Here is a 27,639-nt window from a genome sequence, read left to right on the forward strand (position 1 = left end):
GGCAGCATTTTTTGAGTAAAATGAATGAGTATACGTAGTATTTACGGCAACCGTACCTAATTGGCATAATGATCGAAAGATCCGAGATATTCCAAAGCTGCCCTGTAGCAAAATTGATAATGATCCTAAAATGAAAAAAAAAAAAATTCCCACATAATTTATTTACAAAGAGAGAGAGAGAGAGAGAGAGAGAGAGAGATAAAAAATCGAAAATTAAAATTTCAGGTTTTTATAGTAAATTTGAAAATCCCGACGGAAACCGTCAATTTTTTCACTTCGTGTTTTTTTTTTTTTTATTTAAACGTTAATAATTAAATTCGAACGTGACAAGTACATTCACCTTGAATACCGAAAATAAATTTAATGATAATGATAATATCGTACCTCCGTTTGTACCATGGCAGGTCTCTGCGTCCTCAATATTCGCACTGTTTGAAATATGTCAACGACTCCTTCGTATTGCATGCATTCTAAAACTATACTAAGAGTTATAAAGACGCCTGTTCTTCCGACTCCAGCACTGCGAAAAATTACATCATCATTATTATTATTATTATTATCTTATCAACAACAAGAAGAAGAGAAGGAGGAGGAGGGGGAAAAGCATTCACCTGCAATGAACTGTTATGGGACCATCTTGTCCAAATTGTTCTTTCGTCTTATGTACTTGACCGATGAAATCAATAAAACCTTCTCCGCTTTTTGGTACCCCTTGTTCGGGCCAATCCGTAAATTGAAATTGTCTTAACGTTCTGGAAGCACCGTTTCTAGCATCCGTCACTTTAAATTCTCTTAATATGTACTGCGGCATGTTATACTCGGCAATGGGATCGACGACGAAAAATCCAAAACGAACGGATCTGTCGCTCGGCCAATACTGATGACATTTTTCCTATTACAAATCAATAATAATAATAATAATAACGCTGATTTTGTGATTGAAAAAAAAAGGGAGATTTTATAAATGTCGTTCACGTACTCGTCCCATTTCTTTCAATTTAGTGAGCATAACAATTATTGTTGAATTGTGCTCCCAAAGCATTCTCCAGAGATCTTCCGTTGTGTCCGGAAGAGGTCCTTGCGTGGCTATGTAAGCCGCACGATACCTGTAACCGTCCACGAACGATGCGTTTATGTAATCGCTACCCTCGATTCCTTTTATGGGTTGCAAGCAAACTCGCGTTCCTTCCAACGGCAAGATATGAACCAGTCTGTTTTTATGTTTATTTACAGGAAGATTAGCGCTTATAAATCTCGTTCCGTCCAATTTAATGTTATTTAATTTCTATAAAAAAAAAAAAAAGAAAATTTTTTTACCGTCGGAAAAACAAAAAACAAAAGAAAGAGTGAAAATAATACTTTAAATTCGATTTCCATTCCCGTTATATTGTCTCCAAGCTCAGTCTGCATTAATTTTTGTATGTGAGCGTGTAAATTCCTAGCTAGAATTTCGGTGTTACCACAAACGACGGCTTCGAGGAGTGCATCGTGTATAAATATATACTGATCCTCCGTTTGAACCATGTAATTACGTTGGGCGCGTAAACAAGTCACGTGACCGTATATGTCGATTGTCTTTTCGTGTCGGATTCTTTCCAACATGGAATCAATTACAATAAAACAACCGGTACGTCCGACTCCAGCACTTTTTTTTTCGAAAAAATAAATAAATTGAATTTTTAGCAGCATTAAACAAATGAATCAAATTTAAAAGTGAATGAAAAATTACTCACCTGCAGTGAACAACCATTGGACCTGAATCTGGAGAATTCATGTTTCTGACTCTTCTTAAAAATTGTAAAAATGGAGCGGGATGATCGGGTACTCCGTGATCAGGCCATGCAGTGAATTGAAATTGTCTTATTTCTTTTTTAATTGTACTACCCGCCTGTAAAACAATAATTTTAATAAGGTTACTTCTCGGTATTACACAAAAAAGGTACAATAATATGTTTACATACTCTATGCAATTGAAAGGTACGAATGCAATAAGTAGCTAATTCTTGAGTATCCGTTATGGTGACAGAAACAGGGCCGTAAGTTTCGGTTCCTCTAGAAGGCCAATATTGATCGCATTTTATTCTAGCACGTTCTTCTAGCCTTGTCATCATGACGATTGTACTTGTACGAAGTTCCCAACACATTCTCCAAAAATCGGAAAACGTTTCGTGAAGAGGGCCCTAATTTAAAAAAACATAAAATTTAACATTAAGATTTGGTTTGTGTTTGATTTCGTCTGATACCAACAGACAGAAAGAAGACGTACCTGAGTGGCAACATAAGCGTTATGTTTTCGATACCCGTCGCAGTAATTTGCATTTATGTAATCAGATCCATCGATGGGTTGAAGTATAACTCTCGAATGATCGTAAGCTATAACATTTGCGTATCTATTCTTAGATTTGTTGCATTCCATGTTTGAATGATCCCAAGTGAATTGCTGACCTGGTTCGATCGACTGAAATATTCAAAAAATTACATTCGATCAAATCGTCATGGTATATAATATGGTATATTAGGTACGAAAATCCTTACTTCGTATTCCTGAGAAAATTTTAAATTGTCATTTGCTTTAAGTCTTTCAATATGATTTGCTAATTCAGAAATTGGTATGGGAGGATGCGAAATCATTCCCGGCGTTTGAAAATTCAGTCTTCTCATTTCCACTGGATCGCTTACAACGTGACCACTACCAACGTCGGCAGCCATAAGTGGACGTGTAACGGCAGACTGATCCAAAGGCTTACAGGGACGTCTTCGTCTGTGAGTAAAAAAAGTTTTTTATATAATTATTAAAATTTTCGCATAATCGATATAAAATGAATTTTTGAATCGTTTCGTTCAAAAAAAAATCTTACTTTCGCACAATATAAAATAAAACAAAGCAAATGGATAGAACAAGGCAAGCAATAACTGGACCGATGATCCAAACAATACCAGCTTCTTCGGTGCTTCTATTGACAAAAACATCCACTCCATCGATTGGAACACTTGGATTTGGCCGCCTTGGAAGATCACCCGGAGGCACTTCTCTCATATCCAAAGACATAAAATCTGAGAACGGACTAGACGTGTACAAATCCTACAAAAAACAAAAAAAAGTAATTTAACAACCTGAATCGCATTGTACATTTGTTTTCAATCCTTTCAAAAAAAAAAAAAAAAAAAAATTTACTTTTTCCGGTGTGTCGACAACGGCACGCACAACAATTCTGTAACGTTTTCTCTTATCGAGTTTCCTGTTGAGAAATCCGCCATTAGTTTCTCCGGCCCCCAAAAGAAAAGCATACGGAATATTTCTTTGAGGGAATTTTGCGGCTATGTAAGGTGCGTTATCACTTTCAAATTTTTGACCCTTATTTTCCAGGAGCTAAAAAAGAAAGTAAAAACGTATACATCAAACACAATTAAAGAAAAACTAAAAAATCGTTAAGGTACAAGACGCACATCTTCGGTGAGAAACTGATCGGGACTTTTTCTATTGTTAATTTCGTCATCAGGCACCACAATCAAATAATAATGACTTATCGGTCCGTATTCTTCAGAAGCTTGCGGTAATATAACCCTTATTTCTTCTCCTTTTTCGACTCCGTAAAAACCTGGTTTCACCATCGGTTGAGGAGCTAAAAAAAAAAAAAAAAAATTTATTTTTGATATATGTGTATATTCATTACCCATCGTGATCATTGACGATTATTTTGATTAACAATTTATAATTTACCCGCCATTTGAGTCGTAACGGTTATTTTATTGGGAGGCCTATATTTTTCATCGGAAGGAATTGCACTGACGTTGACGTGATACGTCGTGAACGGAGATAAATCATTTATGGTATGAGATCTGGTATTGGGTGGAAGAGTTACGTGTCTTCTTATAATATTTTGAGTTTGCGTGACACCTTGCGAATCGACAAATTCTTTGACGGCATCAAATGAGATCTAATATTTAAATAAAAACAAAGCAATTGTATTTGTGTATTCCCAGATAGTAAAAAAAAATATATTAAAAAAATTTACCTTGTAGTTAATAGGATTAAGTCTTATGGGAGGAGACCACGAGAGAGTCATGGAATGAGTTGAAACATCATGGGCTCTCAAGTTCAAAGGTACATCTTCGGGTTTTATTTTAACGGTAACTTTTTCCGATAAACGTCCCAAACCTACTTTCGTACGAGCTGCCACCGCGATTGCATATTGTGCAAATTTTTCTAAATTTAATAAATCCGCCGATTCCGTGAGAGAAACGGATTTTTGCTGCCATTCGTCTAAATCTTCGACCGCCGTCATCGTGTAAAATATCTTTAAGAAGAAAAAAAAAAAAAAAGAAATCGTCATTGATTTTCATAGATCAACAATTACAATCGACCTTATTTTCCGACACGAACCTGATAACCGATGACTTTTGACCTTGCCGGAACTGCTTCCCACCAAACTTCGACGGATTCTTCGGATGTTGCAACAGCTTCAACGTTCATCGGTGCTCTCATCATGTCTCTTTCGGTTTTTATTGAAATTTTTTCACTAAACGGTCCGGGACCCTGACTCGTAAATGCTCTTATTTGAAAAACGTATTCGGTGTTTTCTTCCAGATTGGAAAAAACGGCCTGGAAAAAATTTTATTATTTTTTTTTTTTCATACGTTTTAAAAAACGTATTAAACAAATCAAATTTTAATATTGTATTCACTTTGGTTTGAGTCGTGTTTCTTTCGGGTACCGTCGAATGATCCATTTTTTTAAAAAATTGTATGTCGTAATGAGTTATTTGACCATTTCTCTGATCTCTCGAAGGTGGAACCCACGTTATGCACACGACATCGGGAGTTTGAAACCGATAAGATATATTTAACGGTGGTCCAGAGGGGGGACCCTCGGGAGTCAAAAAATATTTTACGGTTTCTTGACCGTATCCGACGGCATTTTGTCCAGCTATGCGAAATTCATATTCCAAACCTCTTTCTAAAAAAGAAAAAGAAGAGATGACAAAAAAAAATTAATGAGTCATTAAGTCAAGTTTAAGAGAAATTTAAAATTTTAGTGTAAAAACAAACAGAAACATTTTGTTATAACTTTTCTCTTGTTTTACTTTCTTTCTTTCTTTTTTTTCTAGAATGTTTAGAGTTACTGACAAGAAACTAAGCAAAAGTTAAACATTTACACAAGTTTGAATACATTTATATATATATATTCATGTCTGAATTTTACCTAAATCAACAAAACTTCGACTTGTTTTCCCTGAACCCTTTATTATTTCTTCTTTTAATGGTTGATCTTTGATTCCGTGTTTTAATTTATAACCTATTAATTCACCGTAGGTTTGAGTTGGTTTAGTCCATTCCAGCTCTATGCTAACGGTCGGTTCTTTTTCCATAACCCTTTTGAAAAAGCAAAAAAAAAAAAAAATTATAAATAAACCTTTTTTTTGTAACCCATTCCAAATAATAAGTGTGAGTATGTAATAACTAATAGAAATGTTACAAAATTTTACTTTAAATTAACGGTTGGCCTATTGGGTACTCCTCCGGGAGTTTTTATTGACACTGGAGGACTCCTATTTCCGTCTCCCTTTCTAGTCAAAGCTGCCACTTGAACGTTGTATTTCGTATCAGGTTGAAGACCGGTCACGTTAAGTTCTAAAACGTTACCATCGGAAACATCGATGGTCAATGGTTCGTTCACTAAATTTTTACTCTGAAAATGAGAGGAAAAAAAAAGAAAATTACAACAATCGTCTGACATTGTTGAAAACAAAAATTGTTTTTTTAAAGATCATTACCTCATCTCTTGTTTCTTGTACGTGAACGTGATATCCGCGAATGACGCCATTTCTTTCTCTGTCTGCTGGGGGTTTCCACATAACTTGAATGGACGTTGAATTTATTGGGAAAACTTTAACGTCTCTCGGTTCTCCCGGCACTGAAACCCATCGAAAAATAATATTAAAAAACAAACAAACAAACGTTAAAATTTCTTTTTTTTTTGTCTTCACCGACATTTATTTAATTTTAACACATGTAATTAATAATAATTTATCCATAAATAATATTTAATAAAACGGTAATCTAACTTTTTTTTCTTTTTAAATGAAAACCGCAACTGCTTGACGTTAACGTTGACGTTCCAAACGTTCCAAACGTTCGAATCGTTCGAATTTAAAAAAATTTACCCGCGTCAAAATTTGACAACGTCGATGATGCAACAACATCAAATACGCGTAAAAAACGACACGAAATAATTTTTACATTTGAAAAAAACTTATTGAAAACTTTTTCAAACGTCTCTCGATTTCACATCTTAATTAATTTAAAATAAATAATAAATACTTTCTTTTTCTCTCTCTGAACAAATGTTTAAACGTTTAAACATTTTAAAAAAAAAAAAACTTTTAAGTTAATTATATGCAAACAACTTACCTCGTAAATTAAGTTTAATTCTGATTTTAAGACCCCCCCACGAAAATACAAGAAAAAAATAAATGAAAATAAAATAAAATGTAAAAAAAATGAAAAGAAAAATGGGGGAAAAACAAAGAAAAAAAAAAAAATTTCAAACCGTTGAAAAATCTGTAAAAAAAAAAAAAAAAACAAAACAAAAGCAGCACGCCCCCGCCGCGGGTGGCGATTAACGAATTTATTTATTTGTTTACTTTTTTTTTGGCGCGAAAATTTTCATTTTGATGCCACGACGTGTCTACGTCATCACGCATTCATTTATTTATTTTAACGATATCATATCAGGACTGCTTTTATTTATTTATTTATTTTTTTTTTTAATTTTTCAATTCGTTTCAATTTTTTTTTTTTTGTTTTGTTTGATATAAAAGAGAAAAAAATTAAATAAAAAAGAAAAAAAACATTTGAATACCAACTTTACTTTTGAGATTTGTAGACATTTTTTTTTTTTTTTTTTTTTTTTGTGTTTACCTCCATTGAAAAATTTGACCCAAATTTTTTGACTCGAAATAAAAATATAAATAACTAAAATAATAATAATAACCATTATTTCAATTATTATTATTATTATTGTAAGCTCGTGAAACTAATTTACTAATATAAAAAAAAAAAAAAAATTTAATTCTAATTAACCAACAGCAAAAAAAAAAAAAAATTTAGCAAAATCTACTTTTCTAACTATTATTACAAAATAACCATAATCATAAGAAAAAAATTTGTTTGTTTTTCATTTTCAACGTTTAAAAAAAACTATTTATAGAAAAAAAAAAAAAAGAAATAACGATTTTTCGCAACTACACACATACAAAACATTAATAATAATAATAATAAAACAAACAACCTACGAGTACTACTCACTTTTTTCCACCACTGTTTTGTGTGCAAATCACCCCCAAATCAGATCCGAAATAATAAAAAAAAAAAAAAAAAAAAGAAAGAAAAGAAAAAAAATTTTTTTTTTTCGGACAAAATAAATTTTTTTGCGTGTGTGTGTGTGCGTGTGTGCGTGGTGCATTAAGAAAAAAAAACGAAAATTAATAATAATAATTAAATTAATAACGAGATCATAAAATAATTAATCGTGATTTTTTTTTATCATCACACACAATTAAAACAATTAGTGCGTATTCAAATTATTATTTTAATATTAAATATTATTATTATTAATATCACATTATGCGTGCGAAAAGCGTCATTTATTTTTTCATTTATCGTGGTTTTAGAATAAATCAATCAAATAAATAAATAAATATTTAATTAAATTAGGATTAAAAAAAAAAAAAAATTCGTGAGCGTGAAAAAAGTTTTTCGTGTGTGTGGGTGTGTGTATGTCTTTTCCTATAATTTATAAAATAAACATGCAAAACAAAATAAATCGGGGGGGGATGTGGGAGGGAGGGGAGGGCGGGGGAAAGAAAAACAGTCGACATTTTTTCGTCCGTTTTAAATCGAATAATAATCGATAATCGATAATCGATATTATTAATTCCGATTTCATTTTATGAAAAAAAAAAGGTGAGTCGTGTGACGTCGCGTGACGTCACATGACGTCACGTAACGTCAAAATGGCGGCTAAATAATAATTTATTTTCAACTGTTTTTCTTTCCCCCCCCCCCATTTTTGTTTTAAATTTTGAAAAATAATTATAGTAATGTTTTTTTTTCACTCACACATATAAGTAATGATTACCTTTTTTTTTCGTGTTACACGTGCGTGCGTAATTTTCTACGCATTTTGTTTTTTGTTTTTTGTTTTTCCAAAACAAAAGAGATGAGAATTCTAACGTTTTTATTTACAACATCATCATCATCGTCATAATTATTATTATTATTTAAAATTAAAAAAGACAACAAGAAAAATGTAGGTATGCGCATGCATGAAAATAATAATAATAATAATAATTTATGTATGCAATTAATTATCAATCTTTACCTTTATTATTTGTTATCACTAATGCTATTATCATTGGTATTCAAATGCGAGTCCTTTGCCAAATTTTTCCATCATCATCGTTATCATTATCTTTCTTTTCTTTTTTTTTTGTCTGTCTCTCTCTCTTTCTCTCTCACAACAAACGAATTCGATATCCGTTTGTTTTATTTTATTTTATGAATTAATTCAATGATCGAATCAAATATATACGTTGGCGAATTGTTTATGACGTCATTCGGAATACTTTTTATTTTATAAATTTTCCGCGCGAGCGCGCTGACGACCCATTTTTTCCCGACCGGAAATAACAAAACAAAAAACTAAACGTAAACGATGCGAAAGTGTCACGTTTTGATCTTAAATGTGTAAAAAAAAAAAAAAAAAATCCCAGTTTCCGGTTTTTAATTCTTTCCTTTTTCCTATCATCATTATTATTTTTACTTTTATTTTTCCCCCTCTTCCTCCCACTCTCGTTTTGTTTAGAAAATTTCCGTTAAGTTTTTTCACAAAAAAAATTCGAATCGGGTGACGTAATTAAAATGAAACGTCATAACACGAATAATAATAATAATCCGGTTTATGTACATATTTAATTCGATCATCAATTTAATAATAATAATAATACTTCGTTCAAACAAACAAACAAAAAAAATTAAATAAATAAATAAAAGTAAATCACTCACTTTGTTATTATTTTCGACGGTTAAGTTTTTTTTGTTTTTTTTTTTTTTAACCACCGTCGTCATCATCATCATCATCATCATCATCGACATCATCATCATCATCATTATCATCTAGTAAACTTAATTCATACTTTTTTCAACACTCAAGTGCTCAATCATATACGAAATTCAAAAAAAAAAAAACAGAAAAAAAAATCAAAGAAGGGAAGTGTGAACGATAGTGAAAAGAGGGTGCATGTGTGTGTGTGTTCGTGTGTGTTCGTGTATGTTCGTGTACGTACGTGTGACGTTCAAAGGAAAATCATGCAAACTAATTCTAAGTGCACGACGGCGTGAAACAAAAAACAAAAAACAAAAAAAATCATCTAGACGCAAAAAAAATACATGTTTCACAAAAAACTGCTGTAAAAAATTGTAAAAAATTTTTTTAAAAAAAAAAAAAACAAAAAACAAAAAAAAAATTTTTTTTTAAATTCTTGTGCCACGAAAAAAGCAATCAAACCATGTGCGAGTGAATTAAAAAATTTAAAAATTAATACAAAAAATACAAAAAATACAAAAATTTACAAAAAAAAAAAAAAAAAATTTTGTTTTCATTAATATATTTTTTTTTTTCAATCATTTGGGACCGATAATTTTTTTTTAAATGGGAAATAGGGGCCGGGACGATGGGGGGGGGGGGGCCGATTACGAATTTCCAAAAAAAATTTAAAAAAAAAAAATTTTTAATTCTGACGTGTCCTTCCGTCCGCACGCATAAAACAGATGAAAAAAAAATTTATATATATATATAAATAAATAAATAAAATTTAAAATTATTATTATTATTTCCGTTGATCACCAAAAAAAAAAAAAAAAACTAAAAAATTATTATTATTATTATCATTATTACTATTTTTTTTTTGACTCGTGTCAATCTACGTGAATTGAACAAAAAAAAAAAAAAAAAAAAAGAAAAAAATTTAATCTGGAATGAAAAAATTTTGTTACGTTTACATATAAAAAACAAAAAAACATGAAAAAAAACATGAAAAAACAAAAAACAAAATAAGTGGGAGAAAGGGGAGGGGGAGAGAAAAAAAATTTTCTTTTTTTTTTTTTGTTAATGGGGCAACAAAATAAAAAATGAAAAAAAAAAAAAATTTCCCGGATTTTCCCGCATCAAAAAACAAAACAAAAAAAGAGCAAAAAAAATTTTTGCGGGAAACTTTGAAAAAAAAAAAAAAATTTCAAAAATCTATGGATATGAGAAAAAGATTTTTTTTTTTGGTTGTTAAGGTTTTTGGTTGTTTTTATTTTGTTTTCCCTTTATACCTACGGGGGGGGGGTTGTTTGGGGTTGTTCTTACTCATCACGACTCGACTCCTTACCCTCTGGGAGAGAGAATAAAAGAAAAAAGGAAATGATAAGGTTGAGGTTTAATGGACGTCATTTCCGGAAAAAAAAAAAAAAAATGTCGTCGATCGAATAATAATGTTCGAGAATCGATTTTATAAAAAAGAAAAAATTTTCTAAGCGAATCGAAAGCTAGACGAACTTTTCCGATGATAAAGAATTGAGATAAGAAAATCTTAAAAACTCCAGTTGAATGACCGATTTGAAATGATAAGAAGAAAAAAAATAAAAAAACTGGAAAATGCAATTTTTCCTCCCTCTCTCTCTCTCTTTCTCGCTAACGGCTGTTTCCTCTTTCTCTCCCTCTTTCTTCCGAAACCTTAGGTACCTTTCCCTCCCTCTCTCTTTCTCGCTAACGGTCGTTCCCTCTTTCTTTCTCATCCTTCCAAAACCTTATATACCTTTCTCTCTTTCTTTCTCTCATCTTTCTGAAACGTTAGGTACCTTTCCCTCTCTCTCTCTCTTTCTCTCATGCTTCTAAAACTTTAGATACCTTCCCCTCTTTCCTCTCTCTCTCTCTTTCTAGCTAACTATCGTTTACCTCTTTCTCTCTCTTCCTTCATAATCCTTAAATACCTTTCCTTCTTCCTTTCTCTCTCTCTCTCTCATCTTTCTGAAACCTAAGGTACCTTTCTCTCTCTCTTCTTCTCTTTCATTCCTTCTTCTTTTTCCTCACTTAATATAAAATTATAACGTTCCAAAATTTTTTTCCCAACCAAATCAAATTTTTCTTTTTTTTAGTTTTTTAGTTTTTTATTTTTTTTTTTTTTTTTTAGATTTCAGGTAAAACCGAAAATTAAAATAAAATAAACAAAAAATAAATAAAAATAAAACCGAAATTTAAAAAAAATGAAAATGAATAAAATGAAAATAAAAAAAATGATAAAAATGATAAAAGAAAAAATGAAAAAAAAAAAAAAAAAAAAAAAAAACAACATACCATCTTCATGCGTTCGTACATATATGGGATCGGACGAAGGACCATCGCCCACGCTTGTTCCGGCTAAAACCCAAATTTTATATTCTGTCCATCTTTTAAGTTCTTCCAAAGTAAAAGAAGTCGAAGTCACGTTAACAATGGTCACAACGGCTGCTTCCGAATCGGAACGATCTTTTTCCACAAATTGTAATTTGTAGTAGACAATCCGACCATTGGACCTTTCCGCCGGAGGACTCCAACTAACCCTTATCGAGGTTGGACCGTCTGCTTCACCGGAAATGTTTTGAGGTGGTGCTCCTGGTACTTAAGTGTAAATTTTCGATATTGTAATCATTTATATTATAACTCTAACTATTTATATGTATATATATATATTTATATATAAAATTTTTTTTTTGGGGTAAATATAACTATTATCATAATTATTATTATCATTATTGCATTGATGCATTGAGTTTCAAATTTTTTTTTACTCCCCATCTCTCCCTTCCCTTCCTCTATTCAAAAATCTCCCTCGAATAATATCAACAAAACATAAAAAAAAAAAAAAAAACATAAAAAAATAAATAAAACGAAAAAATTATTTTTTTTTAAAAACTTCCTAATACGTGTTTGTTAGTGTTTTGTTTGTTTGTTTGTTTGTTTATATGTTGCGTTGTTGACTGACAAACTGACTGACTGACCTCATTTAACGTGTTTTTGTATTTTCTTTTTAAAACCTTTCAACATTTCCGGTTAATTATTATTTTAATTTTTTTTTTTTTGTTTCACTTCTTTGGTTTTTTTGTCTTCTGCTTCGTTACGTCATCGTCGCAAATTCGAGGCGACGCGAGTTTTAAAAAAATTAAAAACTTTAGCCAATCGACGTTAGGCAATGACGTCATTGGTAATCTCAATCATTATCCCCCTCCCCCTGTTCTCTCGACCCCCTTTTCTCCGCCCCTTTCTCCTCCTCCTCCTACTCCTACTCCTCCTCCATTAAAGTTTTAAAAATTTTAAAATTCTCGTGAGTGACGTCACATTTTTTATTTTAAAATTATCGGCTGGAATACACGTGGAAATAAATAAATAAATAAATAAATAAAATTCCACGGGATTTGAAATAAAAGTAAAAGAAGAAGAAAAAAATCAATAAAAAAAATCAATATGACGAACATTAATAATTAATTAATTAATTAATTAATAATAATAATAATAATAATAATAATAATAATAACACACAAATTATTATCAATCTCAAATCAAATCAAATCATTAATATTTTCAATGTGCATTTTTTTTTTTAGTGCGTTTCAGTGCATTGCTGTGCATATAATAATAATAATAATCAGTACGATGCGGTGCAGAAAAGTGGGCGTGAATATATATGTGTGTGTGAGTGAGTGCGTGTGTGTTTTGTGCGTAGCTCTTCTTGCTGTGCTTCCATATATAAATATATATATATATATACCTATACATATTTACTTTTTTTTTTTTTTGTTAGTTTTTTTTTTTTCCTTCTTCCATTTGTCTCACAATCGTCATCATCATCATCATTATCAACATCATTATTATTATTATTATTATTACAAAAAAAAAAAAAAAAAAAAAAAACAAAAGCTGAAAAAGAACTACAATACGCATTTACGTATACATATATATATGTACAAATGTATATATACATGTATGTTAAAATTACTTTCATTTTTCGTTTTTCACGCGGCTTTTTTTTTCCTACGCGCGTTATCACGAAGACGATGACGCACGTTGACGTCATAGTGATAACGCGCGTTTTATCATTCATCATCATATGAGCGGTGAAAAACGAATTTATAAAAAATAAAAATACAAAAGAAAAAAAAAACGATTTCAAAAATTAATCAAAATAATTTTCAATTATTATTAATATCATTGTTGTCGTCATCATCATCATCATCATCATCACCATGATAATTAAATAAAATAATAATATTATTAATGTGATTATTATGTGATTAATTAATTAATAATAATAATTAATTAATAAACATGCTCATTTACCGATCGCTCGTGTGGTTTTTTTTTTTCTCTCTTAAACGGCGACCACAATTCGGATTAATTTTTTTGCCACTGTAGAAAAATTATTATATACATATACATTACGACATGATTCATCTATCATTACGTATATATGTACATTATTATCATTATCATTATCATTATCATCATTAGTATTTGTTATCATTAGTAAATTATTATTATTATTATTACAATAACAATCAAAATTTTAAACGAAAATATTTCCAATCATTAAATTCAATGTTTACAAAAAAAAAAAAAATCGATTGATCGATCGATGGATCGATCCATCGATCGATCGAATCGATTGCAATAATTACGTTAGCAGAAAAAATAATAGTAATAAAAGGAAAATGGGAAGAGAAAAAAAAAACGCTGCGTTTTTCCGGTCGTAGCGACCATTTTCTTTTCTTTTTTTTTCTCATCCGTTACTCACCAGTTTTTCTCTCTCTCTCTCTCTTTGTTTTTTAAATGTTCGATTCGATTTTGATTATTCGATTTGTGGGCTTTTCGATCTCTCGTGTCGTTTTTCCCTTTCCCCCCACTCCCCCCACGGTGTTTTTCGAATACGATCACGTCACGATTTAATGCATTTAAAAATTTCGTCGTCTCGTTTTTTATATTCCAAAAAAAAAAAAAAATGTCTGCGACGTTCGTCAATGAAAAAAAATTACACGCGAACGTTTGGCGGCGGGGGGGGGGGGGAAACAAAACGTATATCATTATTATTATTATTTTTCCGACGTCATATGAAGACGCAATTAAATTTCAATCCAGACGAAAAATTGAACGTTTGTTTAGTTTCAATTTCGAAACGTGTGAAATGGAAAAGACAGAAAGAGAGGGATAGAGACAGAAACAGAGAAAGAGAGAGAGAGAGAGACAAAGAGAGAAAGAGAGAGAGAGACAAAGAGAGAAAGAGAGAGAGAGAGAGAGAGAGAGAAAGCATCAAAACAGTTAAAAACGTTAATTTTTTCAAATGTGAAAAAATAATAATAAAAAATAATAAATTTGAAAAAATACTATTTGGTTTTACAAAAGGAAAAAGATTTTTTTTTTTTTTTTTTTTTAAAAAAAAAAGAGATGATTTTCCCTCCGGCTCTTTTCTCTCTCTTTTTCTCTTCCCTACCCTCACGTATCCCCCCAAATCCCTTTAAACCGGTTCCTCCTCACCTTCCCTCTCTTTTTTCCCTTTTGTTTTCAATGTAATTTATAGATTTTATAATAAATTTTATAATAAATTTATAATTTTTATACGTGGAAATTAGTATATATTGGATAACGAGAGAAGGAAGCGGGGGGAGCGGGCAAGAAGAGAGGAAAAATCCTTTTGAAAAGAAAATCTAAAATTTTTTTTTCAAAATAAATTTTAAAAAAATGAACGAACGCCGAGCATAAACGCGATTTAAAAAAATCACCAAAAAAAATTTTTTTCTTCCCCCCATCAACATAAAGAAACCAACCCCCTCACCACTTTCGCGAATTAAAAAAAGTTGAGGGGGGGGGGTAGAAAAAGGAATTTAATTTTTATATATATAAATATAAATCTTTCAAAAATAAAATAAATAAATAAATAAACAAACAAACAAACAAACGCTCAAGTTTCGCCCATTTTTTGCGACATTAATAAAAATTTATAACCGTGCGGTGGGGGTTATCGGCCGCCCCCGCCCTTCCTCCCCATCCTCCCCCGAAATTCGAATGCGAGAATTCACCGCAAAATGTTTTATTTTATTTTAGTTTTTTTTTTTTTTTTTTTAAATTGTAAAGTTTCTTCGCGACAATTAATTTTTTTATCTCTTTTGTTTAATTTTAAAACTTTTCTTCGACAAAACCAATCGGGAAATTTTTTTTTTGTGTTTGAAAAGCGTTTCTGGCTCCGTGAAAACCTCCACCCCCCGATTTTTCCCTTTTCGTGAACGCGGTGCACGTAGCGACGGTCGCAAAAAAAAATTTTTTTTTTTTTTTTGTTCTTCCGGTTTCCATGGGCGATTGGACTGGACAAACGTTGTTGTTTGTTCTTTCTTTCGACCTTATTTTTATCAATTTATCTACTACAGTATCAACCTTACCTTTGTATACATACACGCGCGTGATCCAATTACGAGTTTTAGCCTATTAATAAAAACTTTTCTGTTTTTTTTTTCTTGGGGGCCGGGGGGTTCAATGATAAAAGAAAATTATAAAAAAAAAAAGAAAAACATTTTCTTACCGTATTGTTTCGTTCTGAACGGAATCGGCGGAGTCGTCGCTCCTTCTCCTCTTTGATTCCTCGCAGCCAACCAAACGTAATACAAAGTATTGGGATATAAATCGTTTAGGGTGTACGATTCGGAAGCGGGGATCGGAGTGTGATGTTTTTCCTTTGAAACAAAAAAAATAATAATAATGGTTAACACAATAACAAATCAACGTCGAAAAGAGATCTAAGATGAGAGAGAAAGAGTGAGTGAGAGAGAGAGAGAGAAGACACAAAAGTTTTCTCTCTTACGTTTGCATAAGTGTCATTCCAATAGAGCTCGTAGGACACAATCGTCTCGCTCGAATGAACGGGTTTTCCCCATTGTAAAGTCGCGCTCGTTTCGTCGAAATCCGTCACTCTCAAATTAACCGGTTGACTGGGTACTCCTTGTTGAGTTTTAACAAGGGCAGGAGTGCTTAGCGGCCCCGGTCCAACACTGGTAAAAGCTTGAACCCGAATCGTGTATATCGTGTGGGGCGTCAACCCGCTTATTGTCGTCAAATGATTCACGTCGACCATTTGAGATTCCCATGACGCGATGGGAAGCTGAGGATTCGTCGTGTAATACACTTTATAACCCTGGTGATTATAATAATAATAATAATAAAAAGATTAATCATCATTAAAAAAAATCGAATTTGAAATACTATCGTGAAATCACGTGACAAATAGGAAAAAAATAACACGCACGGTAACTTGACCGTTGGCTGTTTCCGGTTCGTCCCACTGTATAACCATTGTGCTAGAACTCAACGGTCGAACTTGAACGTTTCTAGGCGCCGTTCCAGGTTCTAAAAGAAAAAAAAAACAAATAAATACAAATATCTACAACCCACAGAGTTGTCTCGTGACAAACAAAAAAAAAAAGGAAAAATCTACAGATGAAAAAGAAAATCGTACAAATCATTATTATATATACAAACACATACAAATATTAAAAACAGTGAGAGAAAAAAGTTACACAAAAATCACGCGCGTTCTCTCACACGCACGCACGCACGCACTCGCAAACTTTCCCCCTCCCCCCCCCCAAAAAAAAATTTTTAAATTAATAATAATAATAATAAAAACAATAAAAAATTTCACACACACACGCACGTATAATGTGACATAATTTATTTACAATATGTACACGTGTACAAAATAATCTCCATACATTTTCTAAAATTTGATAAAATCAAAACAAAATTATTATTATTTTCATTATTATCATTATCATTATTATTATTATTTATTTCGTTGTAAAAACTAAGGAAATAATATTTGCAAAGATAAATGAATGAATTAAAAAACATCAAAGGCACAAAAAAGGAAAAAAGGGAAAAATGGGAGAGAGAGAGAGAGAGAGAGAGAGAGAGAGAGAGAGAGAGAGGAAGAGAAAGTGAAAGAGAGGGAGAGAGAAAAGGAGAGAGAGTGGAAGAGAGAAAGAGAGAGAGAGAGAGAGAGAGAGAGGAAAAAAAGGTTATTAAAATCCTTTGTTAAAAGGAAAAACTAGTTTTTCGTCTCTCCGTTTTACCCTCCTTTTCCTAAAAAATTTTATATATATATATATATTTTATATTTTAAATTATGGTTATTGACGATAACGTTTTATTATTATTATTATTATTATTATTATTATTATTATTATTATTATTATTATTATTATATTTCTAACGAATGAATTTAATTTGTTGTTGTTGTTGTCGTCGTCGTTGCTCCTGCTGCCTTTCTTCGGCGGCATAAAAAAAAAATTATTTTATTAATTTTTCCTCCCCCCCCCCTTCGCTCTCAAACGAACGTTTTAAAAACCGGAAAACCTATTCAAATCGAACGCGCGCGTTTGCGATACAAATAAGGGGGGGAGGGAATAGAAAAATGTATGATTTCCGCCATGTTTTTAACTCAAAACAAATACACGACCTTTAACCCGTTTCATCATTTTTTTCTTCCTTCCTTCCTCCTCTTTCACTCACTAAAACAAATTCCCCCGTAATTAGATACGCATAGAAAAGTACATACATATATATGTATACATTTAAAGAACGTATGACCACACCCATCCAGTTACAAAAAAAAAAAAAAAAACAAACTCGGACACGCACACGCACACACGCACACAAGGAAAAAAAAATAAAGGCGTGACTTTTCGAAGAGAAGTGGTAGTGGTAATAGTTGTAACTTTTTACATTAGAACTACGATTATTACCTCCTCGTCACCAAAACCCTCATCGAATTAAACAATAATAATAATAATAGTAATAATAATGATTTTTTTAAAACAAATACAAAAAAAAATAAATTAAATGTGCGATAGACAATATACATATTAATCACACTCTCGCACGCGCACGCGCACAGTTATACTATTTCATACGAAGAAAACTTTTTTTTTTTAAATAAACGTTATTATTATTATTATTATTATTATTATTATCGTTACTGAAATATAAGTAAGCTTTGGTTTGACTTACTTGTGTTTCCTATAGCCAAATCAGCTATAAAAGAAAGAAAAATAATTAATTTTAAGCCGGAAAAATTATAGGGAAAATTTTTCACCGCGTCGAACGTTTCGAACGTTTCAAACGTTTTTATTTTTTTTCGCTGATAAAAAAAATTTTAAAAAAATCGAACGGTTGGCAATGCCAAAAAAACAAAAAAAAAAAACGAACGCGAATTTATAAGTATCAGCGAAAAAAAAAAAAAAAAATACAAAAAAAATTAATACAAAAAACAACTTACGTCGTTTTATAACGGATACGGATACGGATATTTATTTTCCACCATATCGAGAGTGAGGAAAAAAAAAAAAAAAAAAACAACCCCGGAATCCAAAATATTTGGCATGAAAATCAAAAAACAAAAAAAAAAAAAAAAATTTTCAAAAATCAAAATCAATCAATCAATCAATCAAAAAATAGAAAAAATATTCGTTTTATAAAAAATTTCAAAGTTTCCAAAAAAAAAAAAAAAAAAAAAAAAAAAGTCACACGATCGAAGAGAGAATGAGATAGATAGATAGAGTGAGAGAGAGTGAGAGAGAGAGAGAGAGAGAAAAAATATCATTACCGGTTTCTCCAGTCGTTACGACGACAGACTGACTCGGGGGTCCTCGACCTATGTTGTTAACGGCTATGACGGACATTTCGTATTCCGTGTATGGACTCAAACTCCTCACCGTGTAATAAGACGTTATGACCCCCGAGATTTCCGAATATTTTTGATTCGCGTGTTTGGGTTTATACTGTATGACGTAATATTGTATATCTTCGGGACCAGTGTAGGACCATGAAAGTTGAGCCGATGTTGCCGTCACGTCGGATACTTGCAACATTGATGGAGCACTCGGCAAAGCTGTCAAAAACCAAAAAAAAAAAATTAATTAAAATAATTCCTTTTCGGGAGATGTAATAATAATAATAATAATTTTTAAAAGGAAAATGTCCCTGTGAGGCATATTTATATAATATTATTGACAAACCGGAAATCTCTGGAATTAAATTTTAATTTCATCAATTTCAATTTTTTTTCTTCTTTCTTTTCCTTTTTATTAATATAATTTATCTATTTCCAATTTTTTTCCTCTTTCTTTTTACTCTTCCCCCATCCCCTTTTCCCGTTTCCTTATTATCATTATTATTAATTTCTCTCCTTATTCTTATTCACTTCCTTTATCGTTTTTCTCCCCCCCCCCACCTATATCGTTTTAGAATTTTTAATAATACATAATCGAATACACGTTAAATTATTACCCGATTTTTATACCGGAAAAAAAGCAGAAGAAATATTTATCGATCATCTTTAATTAATTTTTTTCTTACGAAAAAAAAAAAAAACATTTTTTGAAAATTTAAATTTTTTTTTTTTTACCGTCGTGGCGTAAGAATTTCTTATTTGTTTTAAGAAAACCGATTAAAACCACGACGGAAAAATTATCGGAGTTAAAAATCACGATTTTTCTTCCACGTCGATATCATCATTCCTTCATATCTATCCCTTCCCCCTTTTTCCCCTCCGAAAAAAAAATAAATTTCCGTTGGAACGTTTTTTTTTTCCGATGTGATGACATCACTTCCGGTTAGTTTTTTTTCCCCCCCAATTACAACAATAACATTAAACGATTAATTTTAAAAATTCCGACGGAAAACCAAACAATTTTCAAAACGATATCACCGATTATTATTATTATTATTATTATTAATCCGATGAGAATAATAATAATAATAATCGAAATGAAATTAATCGCTTAAATAAAAAATAATTAATTTTTGTCGTCATTTCCGGGTTAATTAAATATTATCATCCTTTGGTAAGAAACGTTTTGAAATAAATAAATCCCGGATCGGAAAATACTTTTCTTTTTTCTTTTTTTTTTTTTTCTCGGTAAAAAACAATTACTGATGATGATAATAATGATGATTCAATAGAAAAAATAAGCCAAATAAATAAATAAATAAAAACTTTCTCATAATCCGAAAAAAAAAAAAAACTTTTGCCTTAATCACATATCGCGATAAATTTTCTTTTTTTTTTTTTTAAACAATTTCCGTTTCCGCTTTTCCCTTTCCCCTATACCCTACCCTCCCTTCCTCCTCCTCCTCCTACCAAACAAGATTATCAAAAAAAAAAAAAAAATTTTAATTTTTCATTCAATTTAAAATAATTACAAATTGTAAAAAAACGCAAAATTAAAATTAAAATTAAAAGGTAAAACTTTCTTTTTTCTTCTCCGGTCGTTACGTCATTAAAAAATTTTTAAGCGAACGTTTTTTTTGAACGTACACAACAAAATTTATGCAGGCGAGTTTTTTAAAGAACAATTTTGAGAGAATTTCAATATTTTTAATAGATTTTCTCTTTTTTTTTTTGTCTATAAGTCTCTTTCTTTTTTTTTCCTTTCTCTTTCTCTCTCTCTCTCTTTTTTTTTTTCTTTCTCTCCGTGTATTCGATGCGAATTCATCTCACTTGAACGGACACTCCCTTATTGTAGAAAAGGCTTTGTGAATTGGTTGGTTTCGACGATATGAAAAGGGCAGGGTTTTCCAAATGAAAAAGGGAAAAAATATGGAAATTCTCAATTTTATATTTAAAAAAAAAAAGAAAATGTTGATGGCGATGTTGTGATGCGGATAGAATAGGGAGGAAGGAAGGGAGGGAGAGGATGGAAAATAAATTAATTAGAATAAATTGGATAAATATCAAGACGACGTCATTCGAAATCCATTCAAAAAAAAAAAAAAAAATCCGTTCGCGCCATTCAAATTTCTTTTCCATTCCCCCCCCTTCCCCCACCATTTTTATTTATTTATTTATTCACTCGTTCGTTTGTTCACTTTTCGAAATTCATAACAAAATTTGTCGCACAAATCATCGATCATCAAACATGTACATGGAAAAAGAAAACTCACATTGAACTTTGACCAAAGTTGTCGTTTCTATGAGAGCCATGACGCTTGAAGCGATGCACGTGTAATTTTCCGATTCTTGTATGTTTGTTAATTTCAAAACATTTTTCCCGATCGGAATTTGATCTTCGGGTGTTAGATCCGTTGCGACTCCTTTTCTCCATTTCACGTGTGGCATTGGAGAACCCGCGGCGACGCAAGTTAAATTCAAATTGTCTCCCAACATGACTTCGTGAACGGGAAGAGGTTTGATTGTGAATTTGGGAGCCACACGTCGTTCTGTTTCAAAAAAAAAAAAAAAAAAAAAAAACATGAACGCCAAAATTTTCTTTTTATTTATTCTTCTCAACGATATTTTTCACATACCTCTGACGTGAAGTGTCGTAGGTTGAGAATATTCCGTACCGAGACTATTTTCCGCTATGCATTCAAATGTACCATGATCGTCTTCAACGCTGTCCACTATGTGAAGAGTACCTGCACGATAATAATAATAATAACGATTAGTAATCGCCTTATTTCCCCGTTTTTCCATTTTTCTATAAGTTTAACGAACCTGGTATGGGTTTATCCGTTATGCTGTATCGCGGATTCGAATCTATCGAAATTGGAAAAGTGTTTCGAACCCAAGATATTTCCGGTATAGGATTTCCCGTTGCCGGACACTGTAAAACAGCCGTGTGATTCACTTCGACGACTTTATACGACGGTGTAGGTCCGATTTGTGGAAAACCACTCGGCAATTTATCGGCTGGAGAAAAAAAAAGCAAAAAAAAAAAAAAATTAATATATGATGGCAATCAAAAAAGACGGAAAATTTCGGGTGCGATGATTGCGTCTTTTATTTTTATAAAAAAGAAAAACAAAATTGATCTGCCAAAAAAAAAAAAAAACAAGTTTTTTAAATCTCACGAGAGGTTCTTTCTCATCATCAATTTTTTATACGAGTTTTCCAAAATAAAGAAAAGTTTTTGGACTTTTCTCTCATCCGGTGACAATCATATTCCAAAAGTGATGCTCCCGCCAACTTTTTTTTTTTTTAAATGCGAAAATAAAAAATTTAATGCGTAATAAAAATAAAAATAATAATAATATCATCCGTTAAAAATTTTCTCGATTTTAAAATTTAAATTTTTTACCCCCTCTCCTCCCCCCCCAAAAAAAAAAAATAATAATAATAAAAACTTTTTAACGTTTTCATTCAAAAAATCCATTCACTCTCTCTCTCTTTCTCTCTTTAGTGTTTTTTTATTATTATTATTATTAAATTATTAAAGTAAATCCCGAGATAAAAAATTTTTTAAAAACAAAACAAAAAAAATAGTGGGGGGGGCGGGAAAAAAGAAGAAACCATTTAAATTAAAATGAAATTTTCAACGAAATTTTAACAAAATTCAAACCTTTAAATTATACGTATATATTCAAAATAATTATAAAATAACTCTCTCTCTCTCTCTCTCTCTCTCTCTCATTTTTTGTGAAAATCATCTCTTTTGATCCGCTCCTTCTTTTGTGCGTGTACAAACTCACGCACGCACAAACGCACTCACGCACGTACACACGCACAACCATATAGAATTCGAGTTCGGTAACGCCACAATAAAAAAAAAAAATAGGAAAAAAAAAAGACTGCACAACAACTTTTCAACCTTTCTTCCCTTCTTCCTTCCTTTCCTCCCTCCTTCTTTCCTTCCTCTCCTCCTTCCATCCTTCCTTCCTTCCTTCCTTTCCTCATTCGTAATGAAAGGAAAAGTTATTAAATTAAATGTAAATAAAAGGCAATGTTTTTTTTTTTTTTTTTTTTTTACAACGAAGGCACGTGTTTTTCCTAAAACTTCTGATACGGGGGGGTGGGATGGGGAAGGTTTTTTTTTCTAGTAAGGGAAGGAAATTAAAATTGAACGTGACTGATTTTAAAGCTTTTCATATAAATACTCCGTGCAAGTTAGCAAGAGAGATATTTTTCGACCCGAGCAAACTCACAAGATTTACCACCTTTTTCCTATTCTTTCCTTTTTTTTAAATAATAATAATAATAATAATGATAAAATAAACAAAACGGCAGCGAACACAAAAAACAAAACGTTCAACACAAAAAAAAACAGAAAATAATCTTTTAAAATGAAAAAAACTAAACAAAATAAATAAATGGGAAATTATTTATTTTCACGTGAGAGGAGGAAGAAAGGGAGGCGGGGAGTGGGAATCGGGATAAATAATATTTTTTTAAAAACAAAGGCAGCCATTTTGAGACGGAAAAAAAAAAAAACTAAATTCGTTTCTTATTTGGTAAAAACGATAAATTGACCGCAACGGCAACGTTTCGCAACATTATACTGCCAACTCATTAAGAACAACAAAATAAAAATATTTCGCAACGGAATTTTAAATATGCGAAACTAATTTCGTTGCAATTAAAATTTTAACAATAGAATAAATGAGAGAGAGAGAGAGAAAGATGTAGGCTGAGAAAGAAAAAATTGGAAGAAGATGAGATGAGAAAAAAGTTTTTAAAAAAAACCTTTTAAACTTCTTCTTCTTCTTCTCTCTCTCTGTCTCTTTTTCGGAAGTTTTTTCGGTTCTCCCTCTACCACACCTCTCTTCCGGTTTTTCATTACCGGAAATGAAATGAAAAAAAAAAAAACAATTTGCCGTTAGATTTCAAAAGGTTAATCGTTAAATCGATTGCATAGGGAGAGAAAGAGAGAGAAGAAAAACAAAAAGTCTTCCTACCGATTCCTACAGGAAAACCTATTAATTTTTATTCGTTTAAGAAATCGACTGGAAAACGATCCCGAAGAAAACAAAAACAAAACAAACAAAAAACCTGGAAATGTTTTTTTTTTTTTTTCTTTTTTCTTTTCAACACACGTTCGTAATAATTAAAAAAACAAATATGGCTTCCAAATGTCAATCGAAATGTATTTTTGATCGATTAATAAATAAAAAATAAAAAATTTAAATGCTCTCTCTCTCTCTTCGAATTTAATTGAAAAATAAATCAAACATTTTTCCCTCCCTCATTCCCTTCCTTTCCTCTCCTTTTCTCTTTATTTCCGTTTCCTTCCTTCCTTCCTTCCTTTTCCTTCTCTCTCTGCAACACAACCACCGCCACCCTCCCGTGTCGTTTCCAAGTCGTTTTCCTCGTTTCCCTCTATGGGAAAAATTTATTGTTGAAGAAGTCATTAAGACCGCAAAGCGGAACTTTACGCAAGACGTGGCATAAGAAAATTTAACAGAATAAAATTGTCGTCTGACAAACTCGCGCGAGGAGGACAAACGAGAGAAATGCATGCACGTCTAATGACTTGAGCAGACGAATGAGAAAACAACAAAAAAAAGAAAAACGTAATTTTTATATTTTCCATGCGACGGGTTAAATTTAATTAGATAAAATTGACGCGTATTACGCACGCACGCACTACAAGACACGCATAAATAAAAATTGATGACTATATAAATCCAATTCAAACCAAACAGGAAGAGGAAAAAAAAAAAAAAACTCACCGTCATAGACTTGAAGGGTTGCTTTTGCAGTGACGACGTCACCAACTCGATTTTCCGCAGCGCATTCATAAACGGCTTCATCACGTGATATTCTAACAGGTTCGATACGAAACAAAGCTCCTCCCTGAAAAAAAAAAAAATATATATTTAAAAAATTTAAACAATTAAAACAATTATTATTATTATTACTATTTTTTCATTTTCCTTTTCTTTAAAAAGGAAAGGAAAGGAAGGAAAAAAAATGACGTAAAAGATTTCCTTCGTTACACAAATTGTCGTCTTTCATTTCATTTCAATTTTAAAATTTTAAGTTTTAAAAAAGAAAAAACTAAACTACTCGAGTACTTTAGTTTTCCCTCCCCTCCCCCCATTTTATGAATAATAAGCACCCCTTGAAACTTAATATAAATAATAATAAAACTTAAACGGTTTTTAAAAACAAAAGACGAATAAATCCTAGAAAAAAATATAAAAACACGAGAGAGAGAGAGAGAGAGAGAGAGAGAGAGAGAGAGAGAGAGAGAGAGAGAGAGAGAGAGAGAGAAAACAACCAGACAGACTTTTTTTTTTAAATGGAAACAAAAGAAAATCGCCGGAAAATTGTTTAAAAAAAAAAAATTCGAAAGAAACAAAACAAAAAAAAGGAAACAAAACAAAAGGAAAAAAAAAAAAACGGTCGTTTTATAAGATAAGCAATAATCGATTTAATAAAATATATACATATATATATATCATTAAAGGTTTGAATTCAAAGGAATAAAATTAACGTCAAAGGAATTTATTTCACCTTTTTTCCCTTCCCCTTCCGTTCCCTTTCCCCTTCCCAACGACTCTCATCCGATGCAGTTCATGATATTAAATTTAATATTTTAAATAAAATAAAAAAAATTTTTTTTTTCCTCAGTGCCTCGACAGCCATTTATCAAGTCTCACGTATAAATAAATAAAAAATAAAATAAAAAAAGAAATGGAGAGTAAAAAGAGATGGAAATAGAAAGAGAGAGAGAGAGAGAGAGAGAGAAAGAGATTGTATGTGTATGTGTGTGTGTATGGATAAAGAGAGAAAAAAAAAGGTTTTACAAAAAAAACAAAAACAAAAAAAACAAAAGTTTGTTTTTTTCCGAGCGAAAAAAAAAGGAAAAAAGGAAAATTATTAAAAAAAAATCAAAGGTTTTTTTCCTTTTAATCTCAGCTTATATAAATAATAATAATAATAATAATAATAATAATTTTTTTTTTTTTAAAGCAAACGAATTCATTTGCATTACAACGCCTTTCTGTTTAACGCTTGCATTTCCCGCCTTCCCTCCCCTCCCCCCGCCTCCTTTAAAAGTTAACACTTTATATTATACGTTTTGTTTCGGCCGTCGTCGCCGCCACCACCACCGCCAACAACCGCCACCATCAACACCCCTCTCGACCACTCATTTTCTTTTTCTACTACCATTATCATCACTACTTTTTTACTACCACGACCCTACGTTCCTTTTTTTTTTTTTTTTTAAACAAAATTCCTCTTTTTAACCCTTATTTAAAAAAAAAAAAACAAACAAACAAACAAACGGAAACAAAACAAAAAAAAAAAAAAAAAAAAAAAAAGATTAACCGCCGAAATAAACTTTTTATTTAAAAATAAAATAAAATAAATTAAACTCGAATATTTATTTATTTATTTATTTTTTACGCCCGAGTTTTGGAAAAGGGGGCGGGGTAAGGGGTAAAAAAAGCGAAGGGGGGAGGTAATAACGAATTTGAAATTGGCCTTAAGGGATCCTAAAAAAAAAAAAAAAAAAAAAAAATTAAACTGACTGACTGGAGAAAAATGAAAATGGCGGGTGAGGGGGGTGGGAAGTGGGATGGTAGAGGGCGGGGAAAATGAAAATAAAATTTTAATCGCAAGATGACAATTTTTTTTTTTTTCTTCTGCTTTCCTTTTTTCATCATTAATGTTTCGTACTCTCTCTTTTCCCATCAACCGATTCTTACGAGTTTTCACGTTGATGACAGAATTGTGATGAAATTGACAGACAAACGTTCGACAAACGTTTCATTTGTTTGCAATTAAAAAACAAACAAAAACAAACGACGAGAGAGAGAGAGAGAGAGAGAGAGCATCCACCATTTTTATCCGATGTTAAACGTGACAACAACAAACGAAACCAACTCCCGACTTGTTTTTTTATACAAACGCAATTTCACTTCTTTTTTTTCTGCGTACTCTCCGTTTCCGCATTTTTCTCATACTTCCGGTTTCGATACAAACGGAAACGATTATTAAATTGATAATGATTTTAAATTTCTTATCGTATTAAATCCGATTCATCGGAAAAATAAGCAAAATCGAACGTCTGGAAAATATTTATTTTTCCGATACGTATTTTCCTTTAACAAAATGAGCAAAATTTTCCAGGAAAATTTTTTTTAAAAAAAACGCGCGAAATTTAAAAAAATTTACAAACAAGAAGATGAACGTTTTTAAAAGTATTGTTTGTATTTTTTTTTTTTCCTGTTTGTTTTTTGTAGAATAAAATCAGATGATAAATAAGAAGAAAAAAAAAAAGTAAAATAGATAAATGATGAAAATTCAAGTGGAAATTTTTTTCCAACATGGCGAATATAAAAAAAACGCCAAAAGGAAAAATCATAAAAAAGTTTGTTTTTTTTTTACTATGAATTCGTATAAAAAAACTATAAATATAATTAAATAATATTGACGGCGATAAAAATTCTCCAGGAAATCGGTAAAAAAAAAAAAAAAAAAAAAAAAAATTTCCTTCTTTTTTGTTTTACGCTTTTCCAGACGTTCGCGGAGGAAAAAAAAGAAAAACAGAAAAAATAAAAAAGTGACTCACCTGAAGAAATGGTTTTATCGAATATCTCGTTTGCGTATTTGATACTTTTTTCCCATTTTTTCTCCAGTGTATGACCGGTTGTGGATCTCCGGTTGCGGCACAATAAAAAACGGCGATTCCACCGGCTTTCACCTGGAGATTTTTCGGACGTATCGTGATTTGGGGAGGACCTAAACGTTGAGAGAGAGAAAGAAAAAAAACAATTAGACTTATCAT

The 27,639-nt window shown here is 31.2% G+C and overlaps 1 protein-coding gene across 1 annotated transcript; it reads right to left on the reverse strand.

The window, feature by feature from the left end:
* Positions 1 to 56: 56 nt before the first annotated feature.
* On the reverse strand, positions 57 to 27,639 carry Phum_PHUM010640 (Receptor-type tyrosine-protein phosphatase F precursor, putative; the record flags this gene model as incomplete). The annotated part of the gene is made up of 29 exons (XM_002422707.1): positions 57 to 125; positions 385 to 520; positions 612 to 892; positions 980 to 1,285; positions 1,360 to 1,645; positions 1,734 to 1,888; positions 1,962 to 2,180; positions 2,267 to 2,458; positions 2,536 to 2,761; positions 2,859 to 3,082; positions 3,176 to 3,370; positions 3,448 to 3,623; positions 3,722 to 3,938; positions 4,017 to 4,298; positions 4,385 to 4,603; positions 4,686 to 4,957; positions 5,204 to 5,373; positions 5,487 to 5,689; positions 5,775 to 5,914; positions 11,402 to 11,704; positions 15,651 to 15,801; positions 15,930 to 16,259; positions 16,371 to 16,471; positions 18,729 to 19,013; positions 21,068 to 21,343; positions 21,431 to 21,526; positions 21,621 to 21,815; positions 24,572 to 24,695; positions 27,424 to 27,639. The coding sequence occupies 29 exons, from the start codon at positions 27,637 to 27,639 to the stop codon at positions 57 to 59; spliced, it is 6,045 nt and encodes a 2,014-aa protein (XP_002422752.1).

This window comes from Pediculus humanus, genomic scaffold (assembly GCF_000006295.1).
Source record: "Pediculus humanus corporis 1103172107369 genomic scaffold, whole genome shotgun sequence".
Lineage (NCBI taxonomy): Eukaryota > Metazoa > Arthropoda > Insecta > Psocodea > Pediculidae > Pediculus > Pediculus humanus.